Source organism: Lissotriton helveticus, chromosome 9 (genome assembly GCF_964261635.1).
Source record: "Lissotriton helveticus chromosome 9, aLisHel1.1, whole genome shotgun sequence".
Taxonomy (NCBI): domain Eukaryota; kingdom Metazoa; phylum Chordata; class Amphibia; order Caudata; family Salamandridae; genus Lissotriton; species Lissotriton helveticus.
In genome coordinates, this window is record NC_136070.1 from 480,512,116 (window position 1) to 480,533,314 (window position 21,199).

General features: G+C 42.7%; 1 protein-coding gene across 2 annotated transcripts in view; it reads left to right on the plus strand.

Annotated features, from left to right (window-relative positions):
- Window positions 1–20,512, plus strand: part of ZBTB25 (zinc finger and BTB domain containing 25) — a 65,292-nt gene extending 44,780 nt beyond the window's left edge. Inside the window, exons 3-4 of one of the 2 annotated variants that reach the window (XM_078660311.1) lie at window positions 7,147–8,102; window positions 9,583–20,512. In XM_078660311.1, the coding sequence (XP_078516437.1) occupies window positions 7,147–8,102; window positions 9,583–9,617 (991 nt within the window). In that variant the 3' untranslated portion in view covers window positions 9,618–20,512. Of the gene's footprint in view, window positions 1–7,146 lie in introns of both variants that reach the window. The other variant, XM_078660310.1, reaches the window with a different exon arrangement.
- Window positions 20,513–21,199: the final 687 nt, after the last annotated feature.

A 21,199-nucleotide genomic window follows, 5' to 3' on the forward strand; every position in this document is an offset into this window, starting at 1 on the left:
ATTTTACATTATTCATCAAGAAAGGACAAATTATGCATAAAGCGGTGTATTTTGTAACCGCATTACTGCATTATTTTGTCTTTTTTACACATGTTAAAACTGCCTGGGCAAGGGTTCCACCTCATCAGTAACAGTATTAACAGTCAAATACAACATAGGCAATTGAAAGGTGACCAGTCCACTTTGGCAAGGGCCTTGCATCCCACTGTGCTGGAACACGTTGCTGCATTTTTAGTAACTTTTCATCCGTCTGAGCTAGAAACAATGTTTTGATAAAGTCTGCAAATTATGCAGCAGATTATGAATGTGTGAAATCCATAATTATGTGATAAACGCTGTGGCATAGGACTCGCATCATTCCACTTCCTCTGTCTATAGTGGAGAAGGCTAAAGGACATCATTTTCTTTTAAGAAAATGCATTACGATTTCCGCCACTGCTGACTTTTTAGGCAACATATCTTTACAATCATGGGAATTTTATTCCAATTGTGAGACACTCATTCCTACTAGGCTGGTACTTTGTGTCGCTCTACTACCTAGGGACATGGTGATTCAGCGAGGCTCGCCCCTTCGCCCCCCCCCCTTTTCCAGGTGTACTATTATACCCCATTGTAAGTTCTGCAGGTCGTAATGGATGACAACCTTCAGTTCGCTTCAACACACTCCTGCCATCTTCCTGCTGTTGAACATCTGGGGCTGACTTGAAAGTGACCTCAATCTAAAGGGGCCAGCGGACAGGTCAGCTTCAATTAAACCAATTGGAAGAGCGCATCTCACAAGTGATTTGTAAAGGAATGCACTGCACACATTTAATTATGTAGGCATATAGCGATCAGGCACAGTGGGAGTACATTATTTAGTGGTACAAGTTCTCCATTTTTTCTGCGTATTTTAAGACTTGACTTTTTTAGACACAAATATTGTCTCTTTCCTGGAGGCCTCTGCCTAGCCCAGACTGTCCTATGAGAGGGTTGTGTGTGCTGGTAAGCGGCAGCACCCACTCCTGGTGCTTCTTTAGGGAAATATGTCATTGTGAAGAGCACACAACCACACCCAACCAAACACACACAACCACACACACACACACACAACCACACACACACACACAAACACACACACACACAACCACATGCACACAACCACACACACACACACAACCACACACACACACAACCTCACACACAACCACACATACACACAACCACACACAACCACACACAAACACACACACAACCACACACACACAACAACACACAACCACAAGCACACACAAGCACACACACAACCACACACAACCACACAACCACAAACACAACACACACAACCACACACACAACCACAACCACACAACCACACACACACAGCCACACACAGCCACACCACACACACACAACCATACACACAACCACAACCACACACACAACCACAAACACAACCACACATACAACCACACACACAATCACACACAACCACACACACACAACCACATACACAACCACACCATCAGTGCACACTTTCACCAGGCACAAACCCCATCAATCGTCAGTGCACGCTTTCACCAGGCACAAACACCACCTGCCGTCAGTGCACGCTTTCACCGGGCACAAACACCACCAGCCATCAGTGCACGCTTCCACCAGGCACACACCACCAGCCGTCAGTGCATGCTTTCACAAGGCACATACACACCACCAGCCGTCAGTGCACGCTTTCACAAGGCACATACACACCACCAGCCGTCAGTGCATGCTTTCACCAGGCACATACAGATCACCAGCCCTCAGTGCACGCTTTCACCAGGCACATACACACCACCAGCCGTCATTGCATGCTTTCACCAGGCGCACACACACACCACCAGCCATCAGTGCACAATTTCTACAGGCACACACACCACCAGCCATCAGTGCACACATCAATTGTTAACGCATCCACAATTAACTATTGTAGCAATCACAGTATGGAGCACTTTACTTTTAAACATATTCATCTAAAGCGCAGCATGCCACCATTGCTACAAAAATAAATACACATTTTTTAGCCTAAAATTTATATACTTTTGTTTCAATTGGTGTTGCAATATTTAGCAATGCCAATAGCTCAAACTTAATTAATGCGAGACCTATTGCATTGCAGAAGCTTGTTTTCCTTACTAGGAACCACCATGAGGAGCACAGTAATGGGAGTGGAGCACCCAGAGAGCACTTCTTGAAATGCAGAACCATTGGTTTTTAATTCTGAAAGAAAATTCTACTTTTCGAATTTGAGAAAAACAAAAATTAATTTTGAGCAGGCCACAGAAACTTGGTACCTGCTCGGCATTTATCTATGCGTATTTTGTATCTGCTGCAATGGTAAATGCACTGTAGGCACAGAGATTCCTGTCCTGCCACAAAGGCAGGCATATATCTAAATATGGCATGTCACCAGCCAAACTTTAGAATAACCCATTAGCTAAAAAGAGCTCTCTTTTTCTTTTTTAAACTCCTCCATCCGAAGGAATAATTGCATTTTATATCACTCTTAAATTTTAGTTTTTTTGATGACTCAGACGTGACATGGCTCCTGTTGAAGTCTGTGGACTGATTTGCTTCCACATCAACGCACCCCACCACATCAAACCAAAGCCAGCATCAATCAATCAATCAAGACATTTATAGAGCGCCCTACTCACCCGCGAGGGTCTCAAGGCGCTGGGGGGGGTGCTGCTACTGCTCGAAGAGCCAAGTCTTGAGGTGTTTCCTGAAGGTGAGGTGGTCCTGGGTCAGTCGTAGGTGTTTGGGGAGGGAGTTCCAAGTTTTCTCTGCCAGGTAGGAGAACGATCTTCCTCCGGTGGGGGTTCTGCGAATTCGTGGGACGGTGGCGAGGGCGAGGCGGGTGGAGTGGAGCTGGCGGGTGGGGGTGTAGAACGAGAGTCTGCTTTTGAGTTATTCAGGCCCATGTTGTGGAGCGCCTTGTGTGCGTGGGTGAGTAGCCTGAACGTGATCCTTTTGTTGGCAGGGAGACAGTGGAGGTTTCTCAGGTGGGCGGATATGTGGCTGTGGCGAGGGATGTGGAGGATGAGTCGTGCGGAGGCATTCTGTGTGCGCTGGAGGCGATTCTGAAGTTTGGCAGTAGTTCCTGCGTAAAGAGCGTTCCCGTAGTCCAGTCAGCTGGTGACGAGGGCCTGGGTGACTGTTCTTCTGGTTTCGGTGGGGATCCATCGGAAGATCTTCCGGAGCATGCGCAGGGTGTTGAAGCATGAGGATGAGACGGCATTGACTTGCTTGGTCATCGTGAGGGAGGAGTCCAGGATGAACCCCAGGTTGCGTGCGTGGTCCGTGGGGGTCGGTGCGGTGCCCAGCACCATGGGCCACCAGGAGTCGTCCCATGCTGAGGGGGATTGTCCGAAGATGAGGACCTCTGTCTTGTCCGAGTTGAGCTTCAGATGGCTGTGCTTCATCCATTGCGCTACATCTTTCATGCCTTCCTGAAGGTTGGTTTTGGCGAAGGCTGGGTCTTTGGTGAGGGAGAGTATCAGTTGTGTGTCGTCGGTGTAGGAGATGATGTTGATGTTGTGTTTGCATGCGATGGTGGCGAGGGGGCTCATGTAGACGTTGAAGAGGGTTGGGCTGAGTGAGGATCCTTGGGGTACGCCGCAGATGATCTCGGCGGCCGTTGAGCGGAAGGGGGGGAGGCAGACTCTCTGGGTTCTGCCGGAGAGGAATGAGGTGATCTTTTACAAATGGAACAACATAGCAGAGGCTGGACCCACACCTTCACATCTAACCAGCCTAGCCTCACAGATGTCCTACATAAAGACCTTCCCACTTTCAACAGCTGGGTTTCAGACTGAGCCAACAACTTGGCTGCCATGAAGAAAATCAGCCATACAAGATCTCACACTCAAGCGTTCTGGAAGAACTAAGAGACTCCAAGCTCTATTGCAAATAACGTGAAAGAAGATGGAAAACCTTCTGATATAACACCTCTGGAGACACCTACTAATCTGCACTCCAAAGGTACCACGCCTAGATAAAAAAGCCAGGAAAGTTGCCCTGGTGCTATGACTAGAATCCTGATCCAACTGCGCTAAAGAACTTTTCATCTTCATCAGAGAATACACCTATCACACAGCAGCAATCCAACACCATCACTCCCACACAAGACCTCTAACCTTTCTGACTTTTTTTCACAACAAAATACTCCAGATCTACACCAACTTTGCACCCTATCCCACTGTAGAAGAAATCATGAAACCCCCCACCACCACCAAGAGTAACCACCTTTTAATGAACTGGAGCCCTCACTCCACAGAAGACAACGCCAGAATTATGTAGACCATCCATTCAAGGTCCCCCACAGACCCCTGCCTCCACTATATGTACAACCTGGGAAGAACATTGATTAGCTCCAACCTCATCACCATCGTCAACTCCATCCTTAGCAGAACCATCCTGGATAGCTGAAAACATGCAGAAGTAAAAGTTCTCCTCAATAAACCAATGGCTAACTGACAAGAACTCAACAACTACAGGCCCATCTCGCTCCATCCTTATCCGGCTAAAGTCCTGGAGAAAGAGATCAACAGGCAACTTTCACCACTGGCGTAATGAAAAGTGAGGGGCTTCCCTGCACAGTACTTAGGGGGGCCCCCTCTAGGCTAAATCAGGAGCTCTCCGGCCAGACTGCAGGGTCAATGGGGCCCTTTGGAGCTAGGGCCCCCCCCCGCACCGCGTGGGCTGCGGGGGCCTGTGTTACGTCCCTGACTTTCACCCATCTAGAACAGAAGCACCTCTTGGACTCCACCAGTTAGGGTTCCGCAACAACGACCGCACCCAGAAGCACCTCCTGGACTCCACCAGTTAGGGTTCCGCAACAACGACCGCACGGAAACCGCCCTCCTGGCGGCAACAGCCGGTTCACCATGGACAGAGGGGAAAACTCTGTTCTCATCCTGCTCAACCTCTCCACGGTCTTTGACAGTGTCTCCCCTGGCACCCTCATCACCAGACTCCAGGACTCAGGAATTCAAGAGCCCGCCCTGAGTTGGATCGCTCCTTCCCCTCCATCAAAGTGCAGTGAATTAGACTCTCCCCTTAAACATCTGAACACAAGAAGCTCGTATGCAGAGTCCCCCAGGTTTTCACCGTCAGCCTGTTCAAAGTGTACATAACAACCATCGCCCACATCATAACAGACCCCCAGCATCAACATTGTCTCTGATGACACTTAGGTCACCCTCTCCCTCACCGACACGACCACCACTAGGACCAGCTTCACCTCCTGCATGTCTAACGTGGCCATCTGCATGAAAGCGAACTGGCTTAAACTCAACACAAACAAAACTGAGATCCTAATGTTTGGAAACTAGACCTCCCATTGGGATTCCTCCTGGTGGCCACCCGAATTACATAACTGTGGTCAGCTATTGCCTGTTTGCATACCCCTCACCTGATTATTTCCAAAATGTTGTTGAAAGTGTGGCAGGAGCAAACATTTATCATTCTTTGATTGGTCAATGATATTGCTCATTGTTTGTCACGTGCTATGGTGGTTGAATTCATAGGTATTTAGTGACAACCGTACTAAGAAGAAATTATAATTCAGTAATCGAGATGTCTATCAAATATCATTATTGTGTATGGGCCTCTTTCAAAGTCTTTGTCAAACTGCTTCTGGTACCTCTATCTCTCTGTTCATGTAAAATCGTGTGGTTTCCGAAATTTTCAAGAGAAATATATCTGTTTTGTGTCTTTGTGCGTTCTTTTTTGCTCATTTTGTGGTAATCCAAACACACAAACAATACTGCTGATAAATTTGGCTTTTTAAGACTGTCATGATTCTTTATATTCCATTCCCACACAGTTGCTTGGCGGATGTATGACGTTACAACGCATACTTTTACATCGCATGCCTTTACAACGCGGTTTTTACATCGCATACCATTACAACGCATAGCGCTTTTGGGTGTTGGATAGTGAATAGTTTAATTTACTATTCCAACTCCAGTCCCCGTGGACACTAGGGAAGGTTATTGGATAGTAAATTAACCTATTCCCTATCCTAGAGCGCCCCCCAGCGCAATGCGTTGTAATGGTTTGCGTTGTAATGACCACGTTGTAATGGTAGTGCGTTGTAAAAGTTTCGTTGTAGGTGATGTTTCCCTTGCTTGGCACATGCTGCTAATACGAATATGTGAATTTGATATAACTGGATAACCAAGTAAGAAAAATATAAAGAATTACAACCTTTCACTAAATAAAGAATGATTAAATACATTAATTATAATAATTGTTATAAAAAGGGATACATTTTACTATAAGTCTCTTATGTTTGCACATACACATTATGATACTTGTTTCGTAAGGATACTTTTTGAAAGACATCAATGAATAGCAGTGAATATTCATGCCCTTTTATCAATTTGCATTGTTTCGTAAAAGTGATGTAAGCAGTAAGCTCAAAATGCAGAAGTCGGTGTTCCAATTTTAGGGCCTGAATACGATGGCGGTGGGACCGCCACTGTCAGCCCGTCGGTGGCGGTCCCACTGCCATCGGCCTCTGCAGGTCTGCCCGCCACATTAGGATGCGGCGGGCGGAGGCATCTGCCGAAGGGACCATCCGCCTCGCATCTGACGGGGCTCCGTCAGACCGTCGGAAGGACAACAATCCCTACAATAAGTGCGGTGCGTGCTCAGGCACCGCCGTAGGGATTACAATGTCCCTTTCCACCTGCCATTTCATGGTGGTCCGCCCGCCATGAAAAGGCAGGTGGTAAGTTACTTTGGCCCTCCGCTATGTGATCTGGGGGCACATAGGATGCCCCCTAAACATCCCTGCACCATGTGGCAGGCACCGCATGGTGCCTGTCACAAGGTGCAGGAATGTTTACAGGCCACCGCACAAGCCTCAATGCTAAGAGGCATGTTTCCGACTGCCTCCACTGTGGTTGGATCGTAATTTGTCTTGCGAGACCGCTGACTCCCTCTCACCCAGTCCCGTTCCCAACAGGATGGCAGTCGGACACTCGTCCGACCACCATCATAATCAGCCCCTTAGTTTTCAGCTTGTGTTTTAATGGTGCCACTAATAAGAACTTTGTGTTAGGTTTCCATCAGTACGCTTATATCTTATAAACATAATGTCTATTTTTTTTTTTACAGCGAATGCATCAAGATCCAGCCTACTGACATTCAGCCTGACATCTTTAGCTACTTACTGCACATCATGTATACTGGAAAAGCGCCAAAGCAAACAGTTGACCATGTTCGGTTGGAAGAGGGAATTCGATTTCTGCACGCAAAAATCCTTTACCATGCTGCGACTGAAAGGAATCCTATATTGTCCACTGATGCCATACATTCGTCAAATTTATATGGAATCCAAATCTCAACTGCTCAAAAAACACAAAAGGAAAACATTGATGTTAAAGAAAAGCCAGCATCTGTGAATGGAAACCGAGCTACATCACAAAGCGATCACCCCCAGTTACAGCTCTCTCTCGCCATAGGTCTGGAAGGTGTGAACTCCGAACAACAAAGCTCCCATCTTCCTAGCCAGGCAAGCGCCACGGTTCAGCCCGCTGAGGATCTTCCAAAAACTACAGTGCCAATTAAGCAGGAGAAATGTGAGCCTGAATGTATGTCCCTGAGTGATCCATCTGCTTCTTCAGAGATGGAAAGTCAATGCATCCCCAGACCTTGTCTCCAGACGCATCTCTGCAATTATTGTGGGGAGCACTTTGAGTCCCGGGACGGTTTGCAAGAGCACACGTACACCCATGTTTCAGGGTCACATCAATTTGGTGTTCCTGCAACCATTTTGCAGAGTAACAATGTTGGTCAAGTGAATACTCTCATCGACAACAGTGAGAACAATGAAAAGCACAGGGTTGGTAACATCCAGATGAAGGGACTTGAGCAGCACTCAGAGCTGACAACCCGTAGCAATCTGGAGCCGCTGCAGCTCAACCAGTTGTCCCTCACGTCGAAGGAGACTGAACCAGTGGAGTTGAACTGTAACTTTTCTTTTTCAAGAAAAAGAAAACACAGTTGCACAGTCTGTGGTCACAAATTTCTCCGAAAGAGTCAGTTGCTGGAACATGTGTACACACATAAAGGTAAACCATACAAATTTAGCAGATACCATAGGTTTGGGAACCAAATGGGTCAGACGTTTCAGGCGCATCAGATCCTTCTTTCGGGTGGTGCACAAAAAAAAAGTTGTGTTGCTCCAGTTCCTCTAGACCCATTTGGGACACTTGAGCCCACTGTTAAACTGGAACACGTTAATACTGATTTGATAGAATAACTTTTCCAAGGCTGCTGAGGTTGAGCAATAGATTGTGATATTTTGGTGACAAAACTAGAATTTTTCTGGCTTTCTAAGTCATACAGGGCATTTCTGTTTTTTATAACCTGGGTATTACAGCCATTATAGTCTCTTCGGGTTTCCTGCACAATCTCCACTTTCTCTCACACTGCAATTTCATTTTACTTCATAATATTTCCCCAAAATGGTTCTGTTCTCTTGTCCTCTTTAGGATTCCAAGTCTTATAGAACAACTTTGTTTAGGTTGTAGCACGCTGAAGAAAAGTCTTTCATTTACAGTGTCAGTTCAGAACCTTTACCAGGGTTGCAGTGATTTTTATATCCTTATATAGATCCTGTTCCTACACAAACCTGTTTTTCTTGTGTACATTTGCAGAGAGGAAAATTTTATTTGAAAAAGGTTTTGGGTTTTGGGGATTCTCCACCTTTATAAAAAATACTGAAACCAGGTGCCTTTTTTTTAGCTTTAGATTTTAATATTTAAAGGAATACCTGTCTCTTGTGAGGGAAGTTCTGAATATATAGTCAGGACTTCTGCTTTCGAGGGTAGACTTTCAGAATCAGTGCAGCTCTGTTTCAGCCCTTCGACCTGCAAATAATGTGAATGAGGCGAGTAGAAACAGTAGTGCCTTTTCTGTGTCATCACAGGAGGTGTAGACCATTCACAGTAAGTCTTAGTCCGTCACCTGATGCCCTGACTCATAGCCAGAATTTCTATCCATCCTGTTAATAGTGATGCCCAACTCTGTGATCCAAGCTTGTCAAGAGGTAAATATTGCTTTTACACTGGCCCTCATGTAGGAGGCTTTCACATTAGGATGCTTTTCTATCACAGCTAGAGGAATAAGCATTTTCTTCGCTTATTTGAAAGGTGTTTTAACAAATGACATGAAAATAACACACAAAAAACAGGGACCTTTTAAATTAACATTGGAGCAGTCCTATAAGACAAGTAAGGAAAGTCAGTTTTTTCAGTGCCATGTTCATGGCAAATATCACTGTCTAGTTTCTCCTTGATTTCAGGGTTTCATTCAGCTGTTATCAGTTGTTTGTCCATTTTTCTGTTAAAGCTTAACACTCATCACATTGAAATTATAAGTCTGTTGTAATGCATTTTATTGATGACTTCCTAAATCAAATTAAGACCAAATGTGCATTTTATATTTCACTGATATACTAGCCAGATTAATTTGTTTATCAATTATTTAAAGTCAAATTATTTTACTCAAGAGCTGGAAACTGAGATATTCTACTTTTTTTACATCCAGAAGTACTGGTCCATTTAGGTATCGGACAGTTTTGACATCACAGCCTTCATTTCGTGGGACTCAGTACTGCAAGTCAGAAGATGGACATCCACCGCTTTAATATGTTGGTGCTTTTTGTAGTGATTGTTTACCAACATTGGGCTGTAGTATTGCAAAACAAAATTTGCCAAATTTGTTCTGGCTTAAAGTTGTTGTTTCTGGTAATCTGTTATTATGCAAAGTAAGTATTACACCTGTTTATTAATCAAGGAAGTTTAAGAAACAGCCAATTATGAGTTCCAATAAGTAGTATTTATCTTAAGAAAAAGAAGTAGTATTTATCTTCAAGAAAAAGAAGAATTCATATGTCAAGCTTTTGTATCAAAAGTGAACAGATTCTCTTACTTGCTATTTGTTTGAATTCACTTTTCTGTTTTTTTCTCACCTAAACAACCAGCTAGTCAGATATGTGATAAAAAAGAAATTTTTTCCCCAGGTGGTACACGATTTAAATTATCCACGTAGCTGTGAGAAACCACCCTCCCTAAGTTCTCTCACATCCATTGAGCATTATGTACATATGTTGCCAAGCTGTTTTCCAAATCGAATGAGGTATCAAAAAACACAAACTGCATTTTTCTCTTTTTTCTCTTCTTACTATGCTTATCAACCAACTATTTTATACATGCACCATTTTTTCCTTCAGAAGCAGTTGAAGGGTAATCTCTTCCCATTTTTCCTGTTTTTTAGATCGAGCCTGGGCTGCCCATGTGCTGCTCTGCGGCATGCTGTATTGGGGAATGGAATAGAAGTCTCCCCCCCCACTTTCCCATATATTTGTCATTGACGGGGGTCATTGTCCTTCAAAAATGCTGGCTACTGATTCCTTAATAGGACTGTTAGTCTCTCCTTTGTACCGCCTTGTCTTCATTTGTAGCCTCCCATGAGGACTGGCCCTTTTACTTCGGTTGTTACACGGTATGTCTTTTTTAGTATGTAAGCACTATTTTCTTTAATGAGTTTCTCCTACTGCAGGCACAACATGCTTTCATGCAACATTTAGCACACCATGCAGGCTTTCACTTTCCAAGCAGCTAGTACAATGACGTCCGCTTCTTTGAATAGGTCTTGTATTTACAAGAGTTTGACCTATTGCCATTGTAAATGACAATGCTTTCTATTTATGTGTTAATTTGCAAAACAGATAAATAAAAGGCATTGTCATTTACAATGCCAATAGCCTAAACTCTTACAAATGAGAGACCTGTTGCATTGCAAATGCTTGTTTAATATCTTTTTGTTAATTTTCAATACCAAACAGCATACAGCAGTAACCACAAGAGAGAAATCTGGCCCAAAACTAATTTATTCTAGAGACTGTTCAATTACTATTGATTATCATCTTTCTTGATTACCATTAAAGGCCCTTCAATGCTAGAATTCCCACCATAGATCACAAACCTTATGTTATTTCTGGGAGCACCCCCTGGAGTTATACACCTGCTCCTCAGCCTTTGCACAATAATTTATGCTGACTGTCCATTTCTTGAGAGTGTGGGCCTTATGCAATCGCCAGTGACATGTGATATCCTTCTTGGCTATTATTAAACCCAATGAAACAAATAATTGTGTAGCATAACTACCACCCCACTTATCATTGAGACCCAGGATACTGATTTTAGGATCAAATGTCACGGGTATGTGCACATTTTGTGCAGCGTACTATGCAGCTGGCCCCAGTATTGTTGTATAACCAGGCCGGTCCAAATCATGTGGTAGAAGGTGCCTGAGGTAACTTCACATCGTATTGTACTACGGCTATAGGAGAAGATTCCTTCACCTGAGCCAGAAGGGTAGAGAGGTGTTCCTAGATGGGATGCATCCTCCCAATTCAAATATTGATCCACAATGGTATCCCACCTAGTATAGAGACGGTCGGACACCAACCACTCATGCGCAGGAAGGAAGCAATTCCTTTTTGTTAAATAACCTTCACACACTCCAGTAGTGTCATGCTTCATCATCGGGTTCACCCTGACTCCTAAAGATCAGGGTGGGCTCAACCGTATTTCAGGGAGCACTTAAGAGAAATAGGCCAGGGAGTTTAAAGATTAAAACTCCTCCTCCGACTCCAGGTATCCCTTTATTAGCGGAGTCCTAGGGGATATTTAAAATAGAAAGAGGGGGTCGTAAGGAGGTAATGGTCCTATGACCATAATGTCAACATGTTTCAGCCCTATTAAGTGGCCCAAACGGGTACTGGACTTTCTTCAGGGCAAGTGGATTTTCCTCCCTGGTTTTTAACTAGGCACTTTCCTTTATTTCAATACAGATGCAGAAAGCTGCACTCATAAGAACCTGTAAGTAGAATACTTATCTCTCATCCGGTAGCGTATGGTTTCATGTCCGCCCTTTTGCGGAGTTTCTAGAATATCTCGAGAGACTGCGGGTAAACAAGGGGTAGCCTTGTAGTCCGTCTTTTATCAAAGGTTCTGTCCCATGGCCTCACCTACTTATGTCCGCGTCCGTGCAAATGCCGGGAGATGCGGACCTAAGTAGGCGAGATGCAAGAATTCACCCCTGCCTCACACCTCTGAAATTGCTTGGTACACTCTCCATGCCTTCCATAGCGAAAAGAAGCCAAGGCATCTGAATAAAACTCTCTTCAAAAGATAACCATCAACACATGGACTCCCATATCTTCCATTATTGTCCATAATATGGAGACATTGACGGTGTTGAAGGCGCTTGTCATGTCCATAAATGCCAAATATATGTATCCTTTTTTGCCTAAGTAAGAGTTGTTAATTTCGGTATTGTTCGATGATACCAGTACCCTTTTGACACCCATACTGGACATCGTATATAATACTATCTTCTGCCCTGTCTTCTAAACGTGACAGTAAGATTCTACCAATTATTTTTAAGGTGGAGTGAAGTAATGAAATTGGTCGCAACAGCTCGTATCTAGTCAATCGCGCTTTTTAAATATGGGCACAATCATTGAATGTTTTCATACCACCACGCAGTCATCCTTGCTGATTTTTGGCCTTTCACAAATCCAGGAGACATGGCTGACTATTCAGTATGTCTGGGTCATACCCCAGGTGACAGCCCAACCAATGTCTAACTTTATTCCACAGCTCATGCCACCCTTCATACTCTTCTTTCTTCAAGAGGGTACATTCTGAAGGAGAATAACAAATGTGGTTGCTTGCGGCAGAAGTTGTAGGTGAGTATTACTGATGATGGAATTCAGTTTGCCTTGTACCGTATACTGGGCAGGGTTATGAGAGGTCGCATTCAAGTTCCACGAGCTGCTTGACCTATTGGATGGGGCACACTGCTGACCAGGGCCAATCCCAGGGCATAGTGTGGGGCATCCACTCAAGCACTCAGATGACTTCAGTGATTTCCTCCCTGCACACGTCCCATCATTCTCTCGGTTAGGGTGACCAGCACTCTTATGTGTCTCCTTAGTTACAGTTGGGCAGTCATTAGTACCTGGCTTGATGCATGCATCCTTGTTTGTAGCTATTTGATCAATAGCCATTGACTCAAGTGTATTTAGTTTTTGGAGTATTGTATTAACACTTTCCTTAATCAGAAGTTCTAATGGTTGCAATACTTTATTTAAAGACTCCTCCAACAACAGCTTGAAGCTTACTGGATCAAAAGATGATACATTGGCATCTACTATGCCATAGGGTTCCTTTTCCCTGTTAGTGGCGGGCATACCCAGTGGTATATTTTTGTTTCACATCCATTTCTTAGGGAAAATTGTAGGCACCTCTTTCCTTTTGCTCATGCTTAGTTTTCTTTATCAGAAAATAGGGAAGCCAAGGGATATGGCCCAGCCTCTTCCAGTCTCTGACGAGCCCTTCTTGGCCTGGTGTTTGCCCGTGTGCATTCCGGGCGTCCCATGCAGCAGTACTTCAATGCTCCTAATATGGTGACCCCCACCTCCTCCTCCAAGGTGCTGCGAGTGCAGTCTGGGACGGCGCATCTAAGGACCCCAGACTGCAAGAAAGTGTCCAAAGTGCGTCCCTTCAGAGAGTCACTTTCCATAACTATGTGGATCTCTTCCAATTGAGTTTACCATGTGGACCCTTTCTCCAGATTTAGGCCTGTTTGCATATCTGGAACCTGGAAAGGAGTACCTGGCTTTGTGGTTTCAATCCATGGTAATTGACAAGCTCTTTGTATTCAAACCAGCTTTGGGTATACTGATTATCCAGAACACCATATTTTGTTATCTTTCTGTTGACATGAACGTTTCCCTGCTAGTGTCAAAACATCATGCTTCGCCAGCCGAGATAATCCTGTGCTCGTTCCTCTAACAATAAAATTAAATGATGGTAGATTGCTTCATCCTGGAAATATGAAGTTAATTTGCTGTCTCCCTGGAATAACATTTGTAAATGAAGACCAACTATCTGCCCTCATGGTGGAATTCTTTTGCTCATTTACCTTCAGCATTGTACTGCTAATTTTAGTCCAAAGCCGGGCTGGCCGTCTCAAAGAGATGCATCCAGTGTACAAGATGGTGAAAGGTCAGTATCCAAACTTGCACTTAAAAAGAAAGCTCTTCTTCATGAAAGAACAAAGAAAAAAGATTAGAAATTAATTCTAAACTAAGCCCCAGCATCAGTGAGAATAAAAGTAGATGTAGAAGTGAAGTAAAATATATGTACTTTGCTATTCCAATCTTGCCCGCAAATCAAGAAGTATCTATGGTTTATAGCCTGTGCTCATGTCATGGAAGGTGGTTCCCAACAGACTTCACTGTCCTCTAGAGATTCTTACAAAAGTCATTGCCCATGTTTGTATGTTAGAATATCTTATGGAAAACTATTATGCTCAAGAAATAACATAGGCAAAGTATTTACCTTCACAGTATTGTGAAGGCAAAATAAAAAAGGTGAGCATAGAGTTAGAGTTACCCATTCTACCTCCATATCCGCGTACCTTGAAGATGTATGTGTCAGAGAAAGTTGGATCAAAATCATCAGGCAGTTACCACTCATCACTGGATTTTGAGTTTGCCTTCTTGGACAAACTTAGCATGTGCTAAGATTATGTGTGTGCTACGCACTACTTGCCTGCTGCTGCCAGTATTCTTAACCCCTTACGTTGCAGCCCCGCCCACTCATTAGAACGCCCGCACCGCGGTGGAATTGCTGCTGCGGTTAAGGCTTTAAATCAAGTCCTGTATGGACCAAGCAGCAACAGTGCCATTGAGTACGGTTCTTTGTCACCACTTTGTATTTATTAAGCGCATCAATCATCCCGAGGGATATCACAATCCTGGAAAGTATTGCCGTGATATAGTAGTGAACAAATGACCTGGCAGACTAGAGTAGGGACCAATGTGCAAGCTGCACGTATCATTGTTTACAAACTAGGGAACAGTATTGTTTTCAGCTTCTTTCTGAATGACTTAATTGTCTGTGCAGCGAAGGCCTAGGGGGAGTTGGTTCCAGTGAACGGCCGCCAAATTGGAGAAGGATCGACCTCCTACTCTGGTTTTCTTAATACATTTAGTTTTGACTAGAGCGAGATTGCAAGACCTCAGTTGTCATGTGGGAGTGTAAAATTCAATTTGTCCTGCAAAATTCGAGGGCCAAGATTGTGTAATGCTCAATGTGCATAGCACATGAGTTTAAACGTGGCTCTCTGGTGCACAGGCATCCAATGAAGCTCCTTCAGGCACTCTGATGCCGAACTATACTTGCTTTTATTACAGACAAGTTTGGCGGAAGAAAAGAAGCATGGTTTCTAAAGATAACGGTCTTCAAATTCCAATGAACGTCTGTCATAGTTCTTACATATGTGTCTTTTCAACATAGTGTTTATGTAAGTTGTAAAATTGACTGCCTAGAGTACATTAGTTTCACGACCAAAGCTTAATTGAAATGTGTTGTTACAACCCATCCATGTTTAGTTGTGTTCTTGCCTAGAGTCTCTCAACTTAGTTTGTTTTAAACATGCTAGCTTTCTGTTTTGGTGGTAGTACTTTATGGAGAAAACCCTATGGATGAGAACATCTTTTTGCCTAATTACTGGATATCTCCCTCCCTCACCCAGTGAGTCTTTACCATCTAGTGGCAAGTCCTGTAACTGCTTTCCAAAGCGATTACTCAAAACCATGCACAGCCACCACTCGCATACCCTGCACAGTAGTGCAGTGGCTCCAGTCCCTGGATTTTGATCCAGGTGGACAGAAACGTGCTTCTCTCTTGCTCATGGCTTCGGTAGCTGAAACTTCTTTCATTCCTTCCAAATATATTGCTTGAAAAAACAAATGTGCATCTGTGTCTCAAAAATGTAAACTCATTGCAGTGTTCTGTGATTTTTCACTGGCCTACTGCATCCTGGCATTCTGAATAGCTGGATTATTTGTTGTTTTCTTACACACACAGAAATACCTGGGTTTAAAAAGAGCTAGAAAACCTTAGCTGAACAGAAATATTCCTTTTTTAGGACGAATTCCCTCACCCACCAGAGGTGGTATGCTTCATCATTGGGTGTCTCCTCGCACCTTGACAGCAGATCACGATGCAGGCTACAACTCCCTCTCCGAGAAGGAGGAGCTCTTCGGATGTTTTGAGAGATTTGATAGAGCCCTATGGTGAACTAAAGGGCCGTGAGGCTTGCAGAGCTTGCCATATGTGAAAAAGGGATTAAAACTGACTCTAGGGCAGCAGGCATACAACTTTATTAATGTGTGCCTGTGTCAGGATTAAAAAGAGAAAATGGACACTGCTGGTGTGAAGAGTGATGTATGTGCCACCCCCAGTAAGTACCTATATTCCAGGGTGAGAAATTTACTATGTTTAGAAAATACCTTGTTTTTCTGACTTTCACACCTAGACATAACATACAGATGCAGTATTTATCACATCAAATTCTGCATATTATGCCTTTCTCCTGGGCATTTTTCCCTTATGTAAGTTTTGCTGGGCTTTACCTGGTCAAATTACCAGGGAAAACAATGAGGGTGCTATCATTATCACACTCCTCAAAATCTTTATTGCAGCGCAAACACCTTCAACGTTTATTTAAATCATGCCTTCTGTATTTCATAATTATTTATGCAGTGGCTTATTAAAAAATCTTTTCCTACAAAATAAAAAAATCCACACTGTATGGTTATATTTTCTCCATGTGTTAATTAAGGGTAAGTCAATGGGTCCAAATATTTGTTCTGCCACCACACCAAACAATACTTTCTAGTGACAATCACGCACTTCAAATGTTTCACTTTTTGTCTATTCTCTGGATCTTTTCTCCCTTATCTGTCTTGTGGTCTTATATAATGTTTAGACAAATGTGTAAGGCTATTTCGACTCTTTTGAGCTCCTTATTTTTTGTGTCTAATATTTGTCTACTTGTCACTTTGCCCATAATGCGTGTATTTTGTATGCAGCAGTCTTGCCTAATATATAATTTGCAAAATACTATAGTTCCATCTATCTGCCTCACTGCCTCTTTTATTTGATAACTGTAGACCTCCTGCCTAGTGGCGTGTTTCTAAGACTGTTTTTGTGGATATCGGAGTATAAGCTGTTATCCCTGCTGTGTACATACATCTCTGAGAACGTCCTTCTTTACAGGAGCTGCAGATGGCAAAATATCTTCCATTCAGGGCTCATCGGTTGTACGACTGTACAACACAGGTAAATACATTGCATGCCTTTACCACGCATTTATTAGCACGCATGCTTTTACTGCGAATATGCATTTACAACACATGCCAATACCATACATTGTTTTTAGATTTAAAAACAATGTAATTGTGGGGAGAGACCCCCCCCACCCCCAACTTACCTTAAATGCGTGGTATTGGCATGTCTTGTAAATGCGTATTCGCAGTAAAAATATGGGTGATAAAAAATGTGTGGTAAAGGTACAACGAGGTAAAAACCACGTTTTAAAGGCTGTTTCCTCGCTCATCACATGGATGCTGAATAACAACGTGCATATATTTTACAACTGAAAGTGCAAGATGGTGCAAAACGTTCTCATGAGAGGTGCGCTTTGTTCAATGCGTTTTCTCATTGCATGTTTTTTCAATATTGACCTAATCAATATGTTACTGTTGTCTCTGTGTCTTGGTTGCTTGATTTTCATTATGTCTGAGCCTGGCAAGATGTGCTCTTTTTGGGTTTAACTGATCTATTGGTTATAGCCTTTATGCACACGACCGATAAGCGTTGGTTATTGAAGTCGGTGCTTCTATATCTGAGCCATATGGCTGTAGTCTGCACACCCAATTCATGCTGTTGTTGTAGTACATAATTCGGTTTTGGAGCTCTGTTAACTCCATATGCGATTTTCCCCTTTTGTTGTGCTGATAATTGTAATTTTGTTATGGATTTATGGCTTACATTGTCCATTGACACATTGTCTGTTTACATATTTATGATTATTGGTACAGATTAATTTTGTACTTTTTCCGTTGTTTCTCCCTGCATTACAATCTCATCTAATTTGAGTTTGTGTCATCCATGGGTGCTTAGGTGCATTTGTGCCACACCCAATTCACGCTGGTTGTTGAAGTCAGTACTTCTATTTTGTAGCCTTATAGCTGTAATATGCAGACCACATGCATGTTGGTTACATTTTTCTCCCTTTGTTGCACTGATGATTATGCTTTTAAAATTTGTTTCTAGCTGACGTTATACATTGACACATTATCTGTTCTCATGATTTTAGTAATTGGCACATATCCATTGTGTACTGTATCAGTTATTGCTCCTTGCATCAAACTCTTTCATAATGCCATTATGTGTCATCCTCTTATGGATAGACACAATTATGCCATACTATTTCTCCATGTATTTGTCACCTTACTGCAAGTTCTGGTATTTCCAATCTGCCTGTGTCAGTGTTTTTATGGTTTTGATTACCATTTTACTGGGTTGTGCTTTTGTCACATCGATAGTTTTTTCTCTGTGGCCCTCTGGTGGGCTTTGTGTTGCTCGGGTGCATTTCCATGGCCGTCTAGTGGGCTTTGTGTTGATTATGTTGCTCTGGTGGGCTTTGTTTTGCTTGTGTATTTCTGGATTTTATTGATGTCCTCATTTTTTGTGTATATATATTATATTGGATAAAACTTATTGTGGACCACTGAATGTTGCAGTTTGTTCTTCTTTACTGTCTTTCTCTTTCTGGGGACATTTGTGGCATTAGTCACAATAGATGAGAGTTAGGAAGTATAAATAGGCTAGCATTCCAACTAAGCGATTTTGTAACTCCTAATCCAAAGCTCTCTTCTATTCCCAATATCATCCCATCATCCTTTCAAACAGCATTCACCCCAGTAGACAATTTTGCAATATTTTAAATGGAAATGGTTTGGGTGAGTATTTGCCTGGGGCAGAGAATAGAGATGTGTAGTGAGTGCCAGCTATACATATTTTTAAAGACCAGCTTTAAAAGTTGTTTATGTTCCTCAAGTGCATGGTCATTTTAATTCCACTAGAACTTGTAATGTCAGGTACCATCTCCATCAGAATTGCAAGGTCTTTGTTAACCTGCAGATTCAGAAAGTTTCACTCTGGGACACCGACTGCTAACAGCAGGTGCAAATCCAGGGGCAAGTGAGGAATGGGAGGGGGTGGAAATCGGACCCTGAATTATCTCAATTCTAAGGAACCCTAAGGGTCTCATTTGTAATCTCCAGTAAACCCACTACACCTCCTCCTGCCACTAGAGTTACCATAGGTATTAGAAACACTGGGAGGCATAGTTACTAGTTGGCGTACTGGGGCATTCGGAATGAGGCCCTAGATGGGAGGGTACCCACTCATTGGTGATAGAAGAAAGCTTGAACTATGAGTAAAGAAAAACACCTGTTAATGTACTTCTGAAAAATGGTTCACTCCATTAGTGCTCTATTCTATCACATACCAGGATTTACATTGGGTTGCAGAATTTCTCTGCACAGAATGTTTAGAAATTTAGGATACTGTACATTTTAGGGACTGGTGTCTGTGGTGGTGTGAACATGCATGCGGTCCACTAATGTATTTACAACAAATTTTAAACAGCCACCAAACCGTTCCCGCTGAGAGTAGTATTCAGATGTTAGTAATCGGTGGCCAAAAAAGCCCATAAAGCCAATTTTAAATAAAACAGTGCATATATTTTTGGAAGATGCCATTAGCCATTGGATGTATGGGTTTTCACAGCTGTGAGTTTTCTGGAAATTAAAAGTGTTAAACCCTGTGGATCATTTGTTGGCTACATAAGCGATAATCACGTTTGCACATCAAGCCGTTGCAAGACATCATTTTACTTGCATTGAAGAGAAAAGATTGGGCTTCAGAGTGACAATAAACTAAATGTACATCCTATATTTAAATTGCATATGTTTTGTACCTGCATGAACCATCCTCTTTTCTGAAAGTCAAACTTTGTAAACGTATCTGTCCATAAAGCAGGTGGGGTAACGCCATAACTCACCAGGGACCACACAAGAGAAAAATGATGCACCCTTTGTATGTGTACCTTTTACAACCAGTGAATCACTGTATCATAGACATTTTAAAGAAGCAATCGCTACTTCACCTCTAAATCTGTAAATCTTTTTATTGTGATATATTTTTGCAAACCGAGTGTCTGCTGTGTGCCTATACTGTCTCTTGTTGCAGTTTATTTGTAAGAACAAATAGTCGTAAGATGACAAGGTGGATAAGTGAATAGACATAAGTTCTTTTATGCAGCTATAATGAAAGCTTTATATTCTTTTAAATGGATTGTGCTTTTGTCATGTTCATTCTAGTTTTACATATAGCTTGCAAGGTTTGCATCACATGTTGTAATGAAATTAGTTATTTACTTTATAATGTCCAACCGATTTTAGGATGAATATTAATGTTGTTAAACTATCCTTTTTTATCAATCCTTTTCCTTTTTGCGGAAATAAAGCGACTTTTTCACCATTTCCTAAGTAAATGTTTGTGATTGGTACTTTTTCAATTTCCTAATGTTGTTAAATATTTATATTAGCGCAAAACTCCAGGAAACCGCAATGCACCACATCTTTTATAGACAATGGTGCAAATTTCGGGCTGAATGAAAGGAGAATTGCACTCGGGCTGGCACAGGTTTGTGAGCAACAGGTTTTATTAAGACAAACCTATTTGGGCAAGACAATGCCAGGCACGACAGACGGATTAGCTATGCAAAAGGGCGTCCAAAAGGAGGTCAGTCTATTGAAAGCTTTACATCCTACTGAAAGCTTTACAACATGAACTTCTCACCTCTCCCATATATTAATTATACCTACCTCTACAGATCAAAGCTTCTTAACTCTCTCCCCTTTCCATTATGAATGTCTTAATTGTCCTCTACCTGTTACAAAGTCACTTTCCCTAACCTCTCCTAGACACCTGCATTCCAGACCTCTTCTTCCCCTGCCTTCTCCTGGTCCCATAATGAACCACATCGCTCCAGTGCTCCTCCCGTAACCAAGCTAAGCCCTGTATTTCAAGTTGGCTCACCCCTCCAGAGACTCAGATAACTTACCTAATTCTGACTTGCAGATCTGCCCTACCAGCAATAGTTACAACAAACATTTGAATTGCAATAGGTCTCGCAATTGCGAGATTTTGAGCTATTGGCATTGTAA